At 43.5% G+C, this 17,612-nt stretch overlaps 1 protein-coding gene across 3 annotated transcripts in view; it reads left to right on the top strand.

The window, feature by feature from the left end:
• TMEM101 (transmembrane protein 101) overlaps positions 1 to 17,612 on the top strand; it is a 68,371-nt gene that overhangs the window by 40,907 nt on the left and 9,852 nt on the right. The window contains exon 4 of one of the 3 annotated variants that reach the window (XM_085872277.1): positions 12,941 to 13,038. In XM_085872277.1, the coding sequence (XP_085728403.1) occupies positions 12,941 to 13,038 (98 nt within the window). Of the gene's footprint in view, positions 1 to 2,946; positions 6,269 to 12,940; positions 13,241 to 17,612 lie in introns of those variants that run through there. The other 2 variants (XM_085872275.1, XM_085872274.1) reach the window with 2 other exon arrangements.

Below are 17,612 nucleotides of genomic sequence, written 5' to 3'. Positions count from 1 at the left end.
ACAGCCCATTACTTTTGACAGACATCCATGGATGGGAGCAGCCATATTTGACAACTGCTACAGCAACGCCACATATGGGAAGACAATGTCATTATCATATTTAAGAGACAGGATCAGGAAGGATGTATCTATGCACTGTACAAGTAACAGCGCTGTATAATAAATATAGTGGAAATATAGTGTTAAAATATTGTGGGGCATTACTTTTAGAGTGACAGTACGTACGTACATACATGCATGCACATACATATAGACAATCATTCATACATACATACATGTACACATACACACACGCACTCTTGAGTGGGTCGAGTTTGCACATGACTTGCTGGAAAAAGTACAAGGAATTCCAAGGAAATTTTGCACAGGAGGAGGACATTTGGCCCATCATGCCTGCACCACACCAATACCATATTTAATAAATCCATCAATACCCCTTCCTTTTGTGTGCAGTCTTTTGGTTGCTACACTGGTACTCGTTTTGCTGACCTCAGAAGGAAGACAGGCTGAGTCAACCGCACCTGGTATTAATTCAACGGCTGAGTGGAATTTGAACTCGGGATCCTAGGATCCTTAGTTCAACCATCCTAACCATTAAGCCAACACCAGGCATCAAGACGAGGCATAAGCTTGCTTATATTGGCATAAGCCAACACCAGGTATTCAATGTTTAGGCTTGTTTCGGAGCAAAAAGAGTCTTGAAACATTGTGACGATGACATTGAAGAGACTGAAGAAGTTGGTTCGTCAGATGGAAAAAAAAGGAGGCAGGAATGAGTGTAAGTGAGCAGTGATTCTGGATTTTGTGAGTTTCACCAGAATGGGGTTATTAGCAGACGTGTGCCCTTCAGAATCGTTGGGGAGCAAGAAGTGGGGGGGGGGTCAGAACACTAAAAGGGCAGAGGGTACAAGGCCAGAAAGGAGGTGGTAGAAGACAGAGACCACCGACCTGTCTGCGATGTGAAATGTGAAAGTGCAAATGAAGGCCTTATAGGTGGATTGGAGTTCAGCTGTGCCAAGGAAAGTCTTTGTCTGATGGAGGATGCCCAGTTAGCCACTGGCTTATTCGGAAGGAAGTAGGGGTTAGTTGTGTTTGTTGTCTTGAGAACACTGGGTGCATAGCGTGTTTTATCTCCAGAGTACTCGACGCTTGTTCTTTTAAGTTATTCATATACAGTTAAGCCCAAAATTATTCATACCCTATGAAAAATCTGAGAGTTTTGCATTTATCTCATACCTACAAACTGGAGTGGTGGAACTTTCACTTCACCCAAGGACATTTAGTTGGCATGTACAAATCCACATATATTTTGGCTCAACATTATTAGCATAACAATAGAAATGTTAAAATTTCTGTTTTTATGCCCGTCCAAAATTATTCATACCCCATACCAAGTCTCAGAATTGAGGCCAATGTTTGTGATGATGCACATGCTTTTGATATTCCTAGGATTCTTTATAATGTTATGCAATTATTCCAAGATTTGTGCGTATAATCTGAATGCATTACAAATGTGGTCTATTGAATGTACAGTGAGGAATGTTTTGAACAACACTCTGCTTTTAGACTATAAATTAAGGGGAGCTGATGCAATCATTCTCAGGTTATTGTCAGCATGGCGAAGAAGAAAGAAGTCAGTGAGGACCTTCGGTTGTGCATTGTGAATGCTCACAAGGAGGGGAAAGGCTACAAAGCTATTTCGAAGCAGTTCCGAGTGCCAGTTGCCACCAGACAAAGCATAATTAGGAAGTACAAGGAGTTCCACACTGTAAAAAAACATTGAAGGACGTGGTCGGAAGCCAAAGGTGTCGCCTCGTCTGGCAAGAAAAGTATGGCGAGAGGCCAACAACAATCCACGGATCACTATTAAGGCTCTCCTGAACAACCTTGGCGAGTCTGGAACCAAGATATCAAGGCAGACACTCCAGCGGACGTTGCACAAGGGGGGTCTCCATGGACGCCGACCAAGAAAGACTCCACTCCTCCATCCCAGGCACAGAAAGGCTCGTCTAGCCTTTGCAAAAGCTCACCTGGACAAAGATCCAAGCTTTTGGTCCTCAGTTCTGTGGTCGAATGAGACGAAAATGGAGCTTTTCGGCACAGAGATGTTGCTTTCGTTTGGCGAAAGAAAGGTGAAGCATACAACCCTAAGAACACAGTCCCGACCGTCAAGCATGGAGATGGGAGCATAATGCTTTGGGGATGTTTCTCAGCCAGTGGGCCCAGCAATCTCGTCAAAGTGGATGGCATCATGAAAAAGGAGCAGCACATCAAGATCCTTGAGGAGAACATCAAACGGTCCGCAGAGAAACTTCACCTCGGGGAGCATTGGACGTATCAGCAGGACAACGATCCAAGAAACACCGTCAAGTCAGTCAAGAAATGGTTCTGGGATAATGATGTAGACGTTCTCGAGTGGCCAAGCCAAAGTCCGGACCTCAACCCAATCGAGAATCTGTGGAGGGAGCTCAAGACCGGAGTGATGGCAAGGAAGCCTTCCAACCTCAAAGACCTGGAGACCTTCGCGAAGGAGGAGTGGGCCAAAATCCCTGCAGAGACATGCAAAAACCTTGTGAGCAAGTACAAAAACCGTTTGGAGGCTGTAATCACAAACAGAGGCTTTTCCATTGATTACTGAATGTGGCTTTGAACTGATCTAAGCAAGGGTATGAATAATTCTGGACATGACATTTTTTTGTAAATCTATCAATAAAATACCCCCAAAAACAATGTATTTCTTGAAATGTCTCTTGCAGTGATCCTTTCAGCTGTTTGTCACATTCTTATGTAACTTAAGCAATTCCTCAAATAACACGATTCAAAATACTCCATATTTGGTAAGGGTATGAATAATTTTGGGCTTAACTGTACCTTCTGGTGTCATTTCTTGTACACATTTCTGATCATTACAGCTTTGCTAACATTCCTCATTTCTTCACTCCACAGGCCTATGCACTTCAACACAGCACGGATGACCGTGCCGTGTATGGCGCGGACATGGGTTGGGAACTCTTGCCTTCAACCTTTGTCGCCCTTTACTCAATTTTGGCGTTGTGCTTGGTCGCTGGATGGCAGGTGCAGCGTGCTGGACAGCTGCTAGCTATCCTACTCCCTCCGGTCACTCTACTCACCTCAGGGAATATAGACTACTGGCACGGTCGGCGCAAATTTGAATTTTGGGGCCAGCTGAGACTCACGGGCTTTGATGTCGGCATTTTGGGTGCCATGCTCGTACTTGCCTCAGATGGATAAAGCTCGGTTACTTGCTGAAAAGGTTACTTCGCATCATTTGGTACCAAAATTTACCCACCGTTTTGCCGCTGAATTCAATGAGCAATGTCGTATCGGAATTTGCATTGCCAATTCACAACTGCTCATATGATTTTGAGTGTCATTAATTGTCGTTAGAGTTTACAATTAGTGCTGTGTAAGGAGCATGATATAATATTTAACTTTCTCCTCTTGTCAGGTTTTCTTAAACGCATTATTTATTTATTTATTTAATTGTAGTGTAGCCTATCTCAGTCGGCCAAAAAAAAAATTGGAAATGGCTTTTTAAAGACGTGCATTTTCGAGAGAGATTGTGTTGCAGAGTAACGTGCTCACTGAAACGAATTTGGCGTGACAGCCAAAAATATTTGTTGCTGTACGCTCTTGTGAAATCCCAGTACGATTGAACAGTTCGGAGGCTTACCGCCTCGTTCTTGAGCATGTGCATGCTTGTATATATTTGCCTTTTGACAATCGGGTCGCTCACTGCGCGGGCAGTATGGCAGGCAGTTATCACTCGCTTATGCATGGTTTGCTTGTTTTTATGCAAAGAGGAGAGACGACGGTCGTGGGAAGCAAGGAGAAGGATAAATCAGAGATGCTCTTTAAATTTGTATAGCATGTATGCAGCTTGTCTTAAAACTTTGGCCGACTCGCCAGATTGTCTCGCTTTGCATTTCTGGTGGGTTTTGCAATGGCTTGGCCAAAGGAGAAATGTCCCATTTAAATGTAAATGCTTTGAACGTCTCGTCAAGGCCTCTATTTTTGAACCTGCATCGCACCATTTGTGATACCTTGTGTTGCACAATCTGCTTCTTCCTTGAGAAATATCATTAGAGCCTGTCAGTTACTCATTTGCATCACCTCATCAAGGTCACTTTACCCAGATTGAGAGGAAGAAAAAAATTAATTTGTTTTGTGACATTGCAGTTTTGTATCTTTTTTTATATCGAATTGTAAACACTTTACCTTGTTCCTTTGTTTGACTTTACAAACAGGATATTCCTCTAAAATGTTTCTTTTTGTTTACTCTGTCGAGGCCATGCATGCCTGGTGTTGGCTTAATGGCTGGAGTGGTGGGCTTGGGACCCTCCCTGAGATCAAATCCTGCTTTTCTGTTGAATTAATACCAGGTGGGGTTGACTCAGCCTGTCATCCTTCTGAGGTCAGCAAAATGAGTACCAGCTTGCTGGTGTCCTGCGTCGGAGTGGCGACCCATCCAGGATTGTGCCCATTAGTCCAGGAGACTGCTAAGGCAGCATCAACACTCTGCACAGAGTATGTTCCCGATGGATGGATGTCGAGGCTCGTTGATGAGTGAGAACACAGAATGAATCAGGATGTAACAGAACGAAAGGAACAGTAGAAAAAGAGGGGATGTGGTTGGGATGGGGGAGAGACAGCCACAGCAGGGTTGAGGGACAAAATAGAGGAAAACTTGGAGAATAAGGGATGAACAAGATGAACACAGCCACAAATTCTTAATCATAGAAGTGGAAGGAAAAACTAGAAACTTGGAAAGAGATGGGCATGGAGAGGATTAATGGGAGTACGAAACATCATGGTTATGGACGGGGGTTGACCTGAGATCGTGGTGAACAGCTGTATTGACACCCTGGAGGGAAGAATGAGATTTAATAGATTGAGGAAGTTGGTCCCACAGGTTTGGAAAACAAAAAGGAATGAATAAGTTGGAGTGAGCAGTGATTCTGAATTTTGGGAATTCCACCAGCAGATGTGTGCACAACAGAATCCTCAGGGGGATGTGGCAGGGGAGGGGGTAAGAGGGCAGAGCGTTGGAAGGGCAGCAGAGGGTACAAGGCCAGAAAGAATGTGGTAGAACACAAAGACACCATCGACTTGTCTGCGACGTGAAAGTGATAGGCCCAGAGATTCAGCTTCATCATGGGAGATTTCACTAATCTTGAAGGCCTTGGTTTCCACGGCTTTAAGCTGAGGAAGGTGTGAGGTCGGGATGCCAGCACAGAAGGTAGAGCAGTACTCCATCAGGCTGCAGATGATCGTCTTTTAGATAGATAAAAGTTCAGGTGTGCTTTCTGGTGTGCTTTGAAAGACTTTGCATGACTGAGGATGCTGAGTTTGCAACTGGCTTTGGAGGCCAACTTTGATATGTGGGTTGCTCAATAAAGATCATGCATGATAGTGAGGCCCAAACGTTTGAGTCACTGAAATTCTTCAAGAGGATTGTTCAAAAGTAGATTGGAGGGTTTGCCATACAGTCCTTTCGGAGAGTGAGAGTGTGAGATTTGTCAGGATTGAAAGACATATTCCAAGTATTTGACCAGCTCGTGATTCTGTCAAGGTCTGCACTGAGAGAAAAGGCTGCAGCCTGCCTATCTGAAGAATCAGGGACATTACGACAGAGGGTGAAGTTGGATGAAAGCAAGCATGGAAAATTGGACGAAAGTACAACCAACAACATGGGGACAATGATAACAGAAAGACACATAGTGGGGCAACTTAGCATAACAATAGTGCATTTTGTGAAGAAAGCACCAAATTTGGCACACTAGTAGCCTAACATATTATGAACAGATTTGGATATTGAGCCATCTCAAAATTTTTGATGGCAGTGGAAAATGGCTGCCACAGCCATCAGCGGCCGAATTTGAGATGGCCCAGTATCCAAATCTGTTCATAATATGTTAGGCTACTAGTGTGCCAAATTTGGTGCTTTCTTCACAAAATGCACTATTGTTATGCTCTATTTAGCTAAGTTGCCCCACTAACAATGGATCTGGTGTGGAAAGCGTTGCTTTCCTTAACTAGGAGGTACCCAACGTCCAACACGCTCACACTCGTATTGGGAAAGTTGTTGGTTAATATGCAGTTTGTGTATCTGTCTTCACTATACTCCACCCTATATGATAGAATACTCGTCTTTGTGAAGTCAAGTGTTGGTTGGCATTGAAGGACAAGATAACAATGAATTTTATCAAATGAAAGTAAAACATGTTTGCTGTCGTGCAATTACGAACTGTTGATGAAGTTCTCCTTTTCCTCTGAAGAAGGGCTCATGATCCAAACGGATCCGGATCCGGATCTTCACCAAAATCGAATCGTTTCGTCCTCGTCACACACCCAACCTTCCCACCAAATTTGGTCCAAATCCATCCTCAACGTTTTGAAATATCTTGTTCACAAACAGATAAACATTGGCGAAAGCACAACCTCCATCCACCTTCGGTGGCGGAGGTAAAAAGTAATTGCAGATTTTGTCACCATTTACCAATCGTTACAATGAACCAAGCTTTGCTTGATGAACATTTAGAAGGTGATGCAGCATTTATTATTTCCATCTTCTTGTTGAAGGATCAATTCCTTCTTTTTATCTTTTTCCTTCTTTCAAAAAGTCATTGAAAATGATCACCATCTGTTTTGTGTCGTATGTAATTGAAAGTTCTGAAATAATCTTGTGGAAATGAACACGAGTGAAAACTTAAAAATGGATTTGAATAAATTCATCTTTTTTTTTTTTTTTTGGTTGGGTGGATATCAGCAATGCCAACCCTCCCGATTTCATCGGGAGGCTTCCGAAAATTCACCCAAACTCCCGCCCTTACGATCACTATCCTTATCCTCCCGAAATTTTGATATTTTTGCACTGTTCACTAATCAGAATGTACTAGTATGAGAATTGAATGAAAAGCATCGTCTGCTACGTATAGCATGTGGTAACTCCATAACGTTCGCTGCTACCAAATTGTACGTAAAAAAATGCAAATTCAAATGAGGAGCAGCGAAACATTGGGTCTGGATCTCGCTTAGGCGATCATGCACTGAGATTTAGTGCATGCGGTATGTGTGCAATACAGTGCATGCGGTATGTATGCACAGTGTATATGCATGCGATACGCTCACTGCATGCAGCTGGGCCCCGTACCAGCCCGGCGGTCGCGACCACCGTGCGGTGTTTAACAGCCGCTAGAGTTCTACGAGTCGCGCTGCAGCTGTGGAACATCGACTTCGAAGTTACCGATGCTTCAAGCCCTCGATGTTGATTACGAAATGGCAGAAAAGAAGCTTACGAAGACCAAGAAATGGTCTCAGAAGTACAAGACCGAATACAGTCTCCAATACCCGTGTATTCGAAAGTCTGAAAGAGGAATTCATCATGCGTATTGTACAGTATGCAGCGTTGATATTTCAGTTGAGCACGGAGGTCGCGATGATATTCGGAAGCACGTTGGAAGCAAACGGCACACAGACATTGCAAAGGAGAGATCTTCGAGCACGAGTACCGGTACACTTCTGAATTATTTCACCAAACAAGGGACAAGCGAGGAAGAGGATGTTACCCGAGCGGAACTTCTCTTTAGTGGATTTATTGTGGAACATAACTTGCCCATATCAGTCTCAGATCATGCTGGACCTCTATTTCAAAAGATGTTTCCAGATTCAAAAGTTGCTTCAAAGTATGGATGTGCAAGAACAAAAACTTGCAAGATGTGCAAGATGTGCAAGAACAAAAAAAAAAAAAAAAAAAAAAAACAAGAACAAAAAGCAAGAAAAAAAAATGAAAAAAAAAAAGAACAAAAAAAAGAACAAGAACAAAGAAGAAAAAAGAACACTGGTCAACAATTTTTTACTTTCTGAATGTTGTCTAGATTTCTACAAGTGAATTAGGGTATTCTGGCACTGCTGAATCAGGAAATGGCATCCGTTTCTCTCCATCAGGTCAGGTTTTTGTGCTAAGTTGATTTGAAAAAATCAGACATTGTGTCAAACTCAATTACAGTTTTGTGGCCTTATCCGCTGATTTTCTGCAACACATATCCTCCTAAACATGTTTTTAAGAAAAAAAATGTTTTGCCAACAACATTTATTGATTACATGATAGAAACATCGATTACTGTCATCTGAATGGTGGGCATTGATAAAGGTAAGTACAAGTAAATTGCATGTTGCGTCACCACTGTTCAAACTTCAGGGCTTGAACTTCCGTTTCTTCGAACTCCTGGAATGTTCAGCGGCAGGGAGGTCTCTCTTCAGATTCCAACAGTAGTCAGCCATCATGACTGCGTCCCAGCGACCCTGATACCTGGTCTCCATCTCCTTCATGTCCTGATGGAATCTCTCCCCTGCTCGTCACTCATTGAACCCAGGTTCTCAGGAAACCGGTTCATATGTGAAAATAGGTAGTGCATCTTGATGCTCATGTTGCAGTCCAGGTTTCTGAAAGCAGTCAGCATGTTGTTGACAAGTTCTGCGTAGTTTCTGGCCTTATTGTTGCCAAGAAAGTTCTTCACTACCAAAACAAATGTATTCCACGCTTCCAGTTCCACTTCGTTCATTGAGTTTTGAACTCTGGATCTCTGATGAGCTGACGGATCTGAGAACCATCAAAGATGCCAGCTTTCAACTTCTCCATGGTCAATCCTGGAAAAGCCTGGCACAAGTAAGTGAAGCAGTCACCATCTTTGTCCAGAGCCTTGGTGAACTGCTTGATTAAGCCGAGCTTGATGTGCAGCGGTGGGAAGAGTATTCTGTCTCTGTCCACCAGAGGGTCGTTGATGACGTTTCTTTCTTTGCATGGCACCAATTCCTCCCGCACAGGCCAGTCCTTCTTCGTGTAATGCTGAGCACGGTCCCTACTATCCCACATGCACAGAAAACATGGGTACTTGGTGAAGCCAGACTGTTGTCCCAACAAAAAAGTTCACCATCTTCAGGTCAACACAAATAAACCACTTATGCTGATCATAACCAATTTTCTCCAGCACGTACTTCACCGCTTCATACTTCTCCTTCAGTGTAGTCGAGTGAGCGATGGGTACAGAGGCAAACTGGTTGCCGTTGTGTAGCAGAACACATTTCAGTGATCGCTTGCTGCTGTCAATGAACAGTCTCCAATCTTTGGGTTCGTACTGTGGCACTCCAAGCTTGAGCAGAAGCGCATGTCATAAATTGGCGCATGTAGGTATTGTACATTCTTCAGAGTTCGTTATTTCAAGAAATACAACTTTTTTGTATCACATTATTACAAAATCTGCCCCATTAACTTTAGTTTTGATCCACGAACTTTATGCTTTGCCTCACCAATTTTTGGAAGATTTTGAGGTTTTATGACTTCAAACTGATCCCTTTTTCGACATAATCACCTAGAACTATCGTACCTGAATACTTCTTGTCATTAAAATAATTATTTACAATAAAAACAATTATTTGACATGACATTTTCACCCCACCAACTTCTTCTAAAATGCTCCACACATGCGTACATGTGAACAAATATGTAAAAAACGACATGTGGCCATATCTCAAAAACTTGACCTGATTGAACAAAACTAATGTGAGTTTTGGATTCAGCGCATCAGATTCGTCCTAAATCAGCTTAAAAAATGCAGACAACAAATTTGTTGTTGACCAGTGTAATTGGTGAGTTGTCAAATGTTACTGCTTCATCTATTGCCGATATTGCTAGACTAGCTCCATTTAGCCTAGCTACAGACGGTAGCAATGACAGTGGTGAGGCCCAGCTATATCCTGTCCTGATTTCGTACTATGACAACAGTGCTGGGATTGTGAAGCAAGGTTTGCTAAGTTTGCCTGTGTGCAAACAAGATTCCACTGGAGAAAACATTTTCAAACTGCTTGATCATGAGTTCAGTGACAGGAAAATTCCGTGGGGAAATTGTGTTTCCTTTTGTGCTGATAATGCCTCTGTCATGGTGGGCAAGCACAAAGGAGTCGCTGCTTATATCCACAAACAAAATCCAGAGTGCTACATCATGGGATGCCCTTGCCATATGATGCACAATACGGCCAAGAAGGCGGCTCAGGCCTTACCCATTGAATTAGATGACTTTCTCATCGATATTTACTACTACTTGGACAAAAGTAGTAAACGCGTCAAAAGAGTGAAAGCACTGCAAGAACTCTGTGATGCCCCGACACACAAGATTCTGAAGCATGTAGCAACAAGGTGGCTGTCCCTTGGTCAGTGCCTAGACAGGCTGATTGAACAGTGGGAGCCACTTCGCCTCTTCTTCAAAGAAGAAGTCCGAAGAAAAATGCAACCAACTGTAGCCAAGACTCTAACAACGAGCAAGAAGGACGGCACTGTATCTACTGCCAGTACTGGCACTGCAGGATCAAGCACTAGTGGAGCAGCATTCACCACTACCACTGCAGTATCTGCTGCGAAAGAAGACAGCAGGGACAGCACCAAAACCAATGCTGAGAGCAGGTAGCATCACCGGCCCTTCATCACGTTCATCTACAAAGCAGATCCCTTCAGAGTCGAAAGACTGTGATAGTCCCATCTACAGGCAAAGAAGGACCCAAGTTAAGTTCTGCTTTTGCCAAATCACTTGACAGAAGCTCAGCAAAACCTTCGAATCAGAGGTCTTCTTCCTTGGCTGCACCTACCTCAAGCTCTCTCCTCAAACGTAAAATTGGATCTGGTACTACGAGTCTGACCTCTTCTGCTGGCAGTAAACGCAAGTGTGATCTCCCTGCGGCTAAGTGTACTACGAGTTCTACAACTAAAAGCGCATCTTCCTCAAACACTGTGCAGGAATCTAGAGAAAAACGTGTCAACAGGATGTTCTTGTCTCCACAAACAAAACTCTATTGTTTCTTCCTTCGATATGCTAACAAGCTTTTTTGAGAAGGGGAATCTCTCTGCTCCAAGAGACGAACCCTGTATTCATCTCCTGATCTTGGTCTTCTGGTCTTCTGAATTGAATGGTCTTCTGAAAGATATCTTCGTACGGTTTTGAAACCATCGGTGTCATCCGGTTGCTCTGGTAAATGTACCCTTCTCTGACAGAAATCATCAGAAGAATGATGAGGACCTCATGATTGGGAACGATGCCAAACTGTATATAAGGGAACAAAGGAGTCTCAAGAAATCCACCTTCACTCTGAGTGAGTCAGACATCCAAGGTTTCTTCAGTGCAGTTCGCTCATATTATGTGAAAGCCTGCAATTACATCTTCAAAACCTGGCCGCTAGGTGATGAATTAGCCAAGCATGCTCAGGTGCTGGATGTTAAGCTACACCAAGAAGTGGGGTTTGACTGTGTGGAGTTTTTCATCAAGAAATTCCCCTGTCTGTTCAGTGGCGGTGATAGTGACATAGACAGTCTTGAGAGTGAATTCGCTCACTACCAGGCAGACGCCTCCATAGCTACAATTGCTACTGAGACAGTGAGAGTGGATGAGCAGTGGCATCGGATTTCACAGCTCACAGATCCCTGCACTGGTGCCAAGAAGTATCCTAATTTGAGCAAAGTGATGAAGGGAATCTTGGTCATTCCTCATTCGAACGCATCATGTGAGCGGGCACTCAGTCTTGTACGGAAGAATCATACTGAATTTCGTCCCAATTTGAGTGTCAAAACCCTGGAAGCTCTCTTAATTGAAAAACTAGCTCATAGCACCCCTTGCTACCAGAGAGAATACAGCAAAGACATAATCAGAAGGGCTAAAAGAGCCACACAGCTGTCACTCAACCAAAGCTGCCATGGAAAAAGCAAGCAGCAGTAGTACCAGCCAGTAAGGTAAGAAAAATATTGCTTCTTTTGTGCTTTTTGTTAATCTTTGATTGTCCCCTAACTTACTAATATTAACATACATGTAACATTAAAAAGTGCACAATTTTCCCCTTTTTTGTTCAAAAAGTGGGAATTCTTAACATGTTAAATGCTCCAAAATAGGGCTCAGAGGGCACTAGAGAGCGTCTAGAACCCCAGAGCTTCCAGGGCCCTAAGGCGGGCCATGGACCCCGGCGCAAGGGTCGAGCGCTCCGCGCTCGAGATGTGCGCTTGGCGCACATAATTTGGTGTCGGTTGAAAATCCTCCCTAATTCTGATTTCCAAAAGTTGGCATCTCTGGGATATATATATATATATATATATATATATATATATATATATATATATATATATATATATATATATTTTTTTTTTTTGTTAATATTAATATATGAGAGAGTTCAACAGATTAGGTCATGGAAGTGTAAAAAAAAAAAAAAAATCGAGGAAGACGAGGAGGAAGTTAAGAGGAAGAAGAAGAAGCAGAATCGGGAGAAGGTGAGCGTGTTGTTGTTGTAGGTTTTTTTTTTTTTTTTTTTTTTTGAGATAAGAAAGAGATTAGTTGGGAGAATGGGGGATGTTTGGAAAGTGGGGAGGATCAAAATTGAAGGTAATGGGGAGAAAAAACAAACAACAAAAAAAAAAACGATCGAACACCGAGTGGAACCGGTAGGCCTCAAGCCTACGCCTAGGCCTCAAGCACAGGTAAGAACGTCGACAAAAATACTCACAAAATAGCACGATTTTTGAAACAAAACCGAACTAGCAACACACAGTAACATGTAGGTGAGAAAATTAAACAGTTAAAACGGGACAAATAACCGGAAACTTAGCTTTGAGAACGTCAGCAGGGAGCCCCAAAGGAGACCTCTCGCTGCTCAAAACCGGAACCGGAATCTTTGTACATTTAACGCCATTGCAAAGGCCTTTTCAAAGCACAGCTTACTGTTTGGTTTTCAACTTGAGTAACACTGGTTTTGAGTTCTCAATTTTATCATTTATATGTTTTCTTTGTGCGTTTTGCTTTTGTTTTTGAATAGCGTACGGTTTCTCTGCTACATACTGTAAGCTTGCATCGTTTATGTGCATATATTGATATAATTTTTTCAGATAACAAATCGTGGGATTACCAATTGCAGAGCTCGTGGAAATGTAACCACTGGAGCATCTCACCGTGCAGTGAGCAACACGCAAACACCTGCGCCCAGGTTACCATTTTCCCATTGCATGTACTCATTTACATACAAAATACAAACATGTATACGGCAACAGAACAAAACCAATATCTTTAATGAATATCGGTGGAGGATCCACACTTGCCGATTCATATTCCATTTTGTTCAAATGCACAAAGCAAGCAGCCTGCTTCACTGGAAAATAGATATTTTTCATTGACATAAATTCCATTTATACTTCAGGTCAAAATGTTTTGGATGCATCATTGAATGACCAGATTTTGTCGAATTAATGTTTTGGAACAAATGTGGTACATATGCCAATGCTGAGGCCGACTTCCTAAAACTGTAGATGCTTCCTGATGCCTTATGTGTGGGTTTATAACCAAACTTGGGTGAGCATATTTTGCTATTTTCCCTTAGTTCAGGTGAGTGGTGGCTCGATGTGATACCTTCACTGTTGTTGTAGCTGATTATTACCTCCGCCACCAAAGGTGGACAGAGGTTATGTTTTCACCCCTCTATTTTTCTGTCCTTTTGTAAGCAGGATGTCCCAAAAGGTTATGGACGGATTTGGACGAAACTTGGTGGACAGGCTGGGTGTGTGACGACGCCAAATTGATTAGATTTTGATGAAGATCCAGATCCAGATAATTTTTTAGGTGAATCTTTACCATTGAGAGATAGTGCCAAAACCATATGTAGCATGATATCTGAAAAGTTGTGGACGGATAATGACAAAATTTGGTGGATGAGTTGGGTTGGTGACAACAACAAGCTGATTAAGGCCCGGTCACACCTTGACGTTTTAGCCAGCGATGGCAACGTATTAAAATGTATCTAAAACGCTGGCTTACGTTGAACTTTTTATGTTTTTTTTTTAAAGATTCGGACGTATTCATAGCGACTTGGTCTTATGTATAACGCATTGGTAACTACATAGAACGTTTCGTTGTGTTATAGATAACTTATACCAACGAATGCTGAACCTGTTGTCGGCCTACACAACCGATGCCCAACGATAGTCTAACTTCGGCATAGCGCGTTGCACGCATCGCCGACGATGTCGTGGCGTAGCCTATTAAAAGGCTGACGCAAAACGATTCGAATCATAACTGCCGTAGAAATGGAAGGGTCAAAATCACGGTCACACCTTGGCGATCTTGCCAGCGTATGCCGACGTAACAAAAAGTGTGTCTAAAACGTTGGGGCACGTCGAATACGGTATGGGTAAGTTTGGTATGCGCGAGTAGAACGCTAAATACGCTATCATAAGTCGTAGTAAGTAGAGTACGTCAAGAAATTTTGAACATGTTCAAAATTTTACGACGTACTCGGCGTATGACACACGTTCGCATGCGATGGGGATAAGTTTTACACACGATATGTGGACGCTTACACACGTCCACAAAGGCTACTTATAAGCTACTCATAAGTCGAAACACGTCGCGGTAATGTCTTTTTTACGCGAAACTTATTTCTAACTTATGTTTGACGTGCTTTGAACCAATTCTTTACGTAGTCCCAACACACATCGACGTATGTAGACGTATTCCAATGACGTCTTCCGGTCGACAAAAAAAATAAATGAATGTGTTTCTAGGTTACAACTGCCATATAAAGATGTGTTCCCAGCGGTTTTGGGAATTGGTATATTAAAATGGTGTTCATTAAAGGGGAACCCAACAGTGTTTTCGAGTTCTTTTTGAGTCGATGTCCATGTCAGCAGTATCAGTATCAGTATTAGTATTAGTATTAGTAGTAGTTTGTTCATGTTGGCAGTAGTAGGTTGGTGTGAGGGGGAGGGTGTGGGTTATGATGGATCGTCCTTGCGTCCGCGTGTCCACGGGTAGGTTCATTGGCTGCCACTCAACGATTTAAATGGCTGCATCTCCACTATTGAAAGTAGACGCTTGCGCTCAACAATTTGATTTTTTTTACACTCAACGACTTTTAAACGGTACCACTCAGCTAGTTTCATTGTTTACAATGAACGATTTAAATTGCTGTCACTCGCCTTTGTTTTTTGTTTTTTTTGACGCTGGGGTTTGGAAATTTGAAACGTTTCTTCTGAACGTGTTAAAACGCTCAAACTCGACTATTTTAAATAGACGCTGCCGATGGACAATTGGAATCATAGCCAAGCTAGACATCGAAGTGTGAACATCCTCGTCATGCCGAAGAAAAGTTTGAAGAATGCTGCAAATAAGTGTCCTGGCCGTGGCCGTGGACGCTGACGCAAGGACGATCCATTATACCGACGTCTTTCAGCCTATGAGTAACTTAAAAGTAACGTCTGTCGACGTGTGGCAACGATCGCGTAACGTGCAAACGACACGTTAATCATAGGTAGGAAATAAGTTTCGGGTACTCTAAACACTACCTCGGCGTGTCTCAACTTATGATTAACTTACACGTAGCATGTGTTGACGTCTGTCAATGATCGCAGACCGTGCCTACAACTTGTGGCCAGCGTAGCGGAACGTGTGAGTCATACGCCGGCATACGTCGTGAAATTTCAAGCATGAAAAAATTTGAGGACAACCGAAAAGTACAACGTTTAAAGCCAACGTACAACGACGTATGGCAACGTACTACGACGTATGCCAGCGTGCTCTCAATGTTATCAAAACTTACCCATAACGTATTCAACGTGTGCCAGCGTTTTAGAAAAAAAATTCAAAAATCGGCATACGTTGGCTAAAACGTCAAGGTGTGACCGGGCCTTTAGATTTTGGTTCAGGTCTGGATACAGATCCGGCCTATCAGTGAAATACAAAATGTAAAAGGTTCAGCCTGGTGGAGTTATGCGCTCAACTAAGTGCCGTTTTAGTTGTTTTTGTTATGTGTGGACTTGGTTAGAAATTTTTGCTAAGGTTACGACTTGTACCATCTGTACCAACCTGTTTCATGGTCGGGTTGTCGGTGACTAAACCGTCTCCCCCACCAGATTTCCTTGTGAGGAGGGTTTATGGATATGGACACCCAGCAGTATTAAAAACAAAACCTGTCAAAGGGCGGAGGAGCTCCTTGTGAGCCAACATCCATATGTAGTGCCGAAATGTGTCTGCGGATGTCATCCTGTAGTTTGGTTACTTTTTCTTTTCAGGAGGTAGGTGGCAAGATTTGCACTCCGGTCACCGTAAAACACTTAATTCTGCAAAACCCATAAACGCAAAGAAAACTGAAAACCCACTCCGTGGGAATACCTCCTGTGCTGCTGCCCTTCGCAAGGCAGCTCACCAGATGATGGGATTGGGGCAAAGCCTTTGGGGCCCCCATTCTTTGATCGGAGGAAAAGCATGGGGTAAACTCTCTAGGTGAGATTACGGTGGTGTGTGGTCGTGAGGTGTCGTCCACCAGACAGCAGTGTCCTTGGGTTAACCTGAGACGGTTCTTCGGGTACCTGGAATGTCCTATCCTAAGAGAGGATGATCACCTGTCTCTGTTATCATCTGAGCTCTTGTGTTTGAACATCGGTATTGCAGCACTCTCTGAGGTCTGGAGACCGGATTGTGGCGAGATCATGGTGGGTGGTAACACCTTCTATTGGTTTGGTTGCTCTGATGGTTACTATGCCCGAGGAGTTGTTGTTGCTGTGTCCAATAAGCTGACTCCCGTGATAATTGAGGTAACACCCATCAATGAGTTTATTATGAGATGAAGGATTTGTCACTCCTTGGATGTCATTTCCCTGGTCTTGTATATGCTACGACTGAGGTGAGTGATCTCACCGTGAAGGACGCATTCCATGCCACATTCCATGTGAGATACTCTTCTCGTCTTGGGGGATTTCATTTCCTTGACTGGCACTGATGGGGATGGTTATGAGACATGTGTTGGCCCCATGGGTCTGGAACTGTGAACCAGAATAGCACAAAGTTCCTTGGCTTTGCAAGTTGTGGACGTAGGGTGGCTTGTTCATGGTTTCAGCACTCACAGGCTCATTGCTGGACTTGGAATGCCAACGCTGGTGGTATGGCAAAGGAGATTGACCATGTGTTCGATGATGGTTGCTGGAGGATGATCCAGAACTGCAGGGTCTTCCGGAGTACTCAGTTCCTCAATACCGACCACACGCTTGTTGTAGCAACTCTGAAGTTGCAACTTCAATCCTGGAGAATGGCACCATCCCCAGCCTAGGCTGGATGTTGGCAAGCTCAAGGACGAGAGGGTAGCAGAGGAGTTCGCGAAAAGGCTGAGTGGGGATTTGGGGGGTCTGGTTGCTTTGGGAGGTCCTGAAGAGTTGTGGAGTGCCTTCAAGACCACCGTCCTTGATGTTGCCGGTGGATGTCTTGGAACTCACCGCAGGGCAAAGAAGAATTTTGTCTCTCAAGGGACACTGGATACCATTGACCAGAGTCGCAGGGCCTGGCTGAATGGCAGAGCTGAGCTGTTCAGGGAGCTGAGGCGTAAAACTGTACGTGCACTGAGGGTGGACAAGGAGGCCTTTGTGCGAGGAATCTGTGAGGGTGTAGAGCATCACCTATGGTCAAGTGATTCTTGTCCTGCTTACAGGAGAATTTGTGCATTGCGCTCCTTCAAGCCCATCCCTCAGTGCACTGCAGTTAGAGCGGAGGGTGGTGGGCTCTTGACAGAGGAGTCCA

The sequence above is a fragment of the Eptatretus burgeri genome, chromosome 3, assembly GCF_056783735.1.
Source record: "Eptatretus burgeri isolate ZD-2024b chromosome 3, Ebu_testis_v1, whole genome shotgun sequence".
Taxonomy (NCBI): domain Eukaryota; kingdom Metazoa; phylum Chordata; class Myxini; order Myxiniformes; family Myxinidae; genus Eptatretus; species Eptatretus burgeri.
Note: the sequence above shows the minus strand (reverse complement) of the source record. Positions and strands in the feature narration are given on the sequence as shown.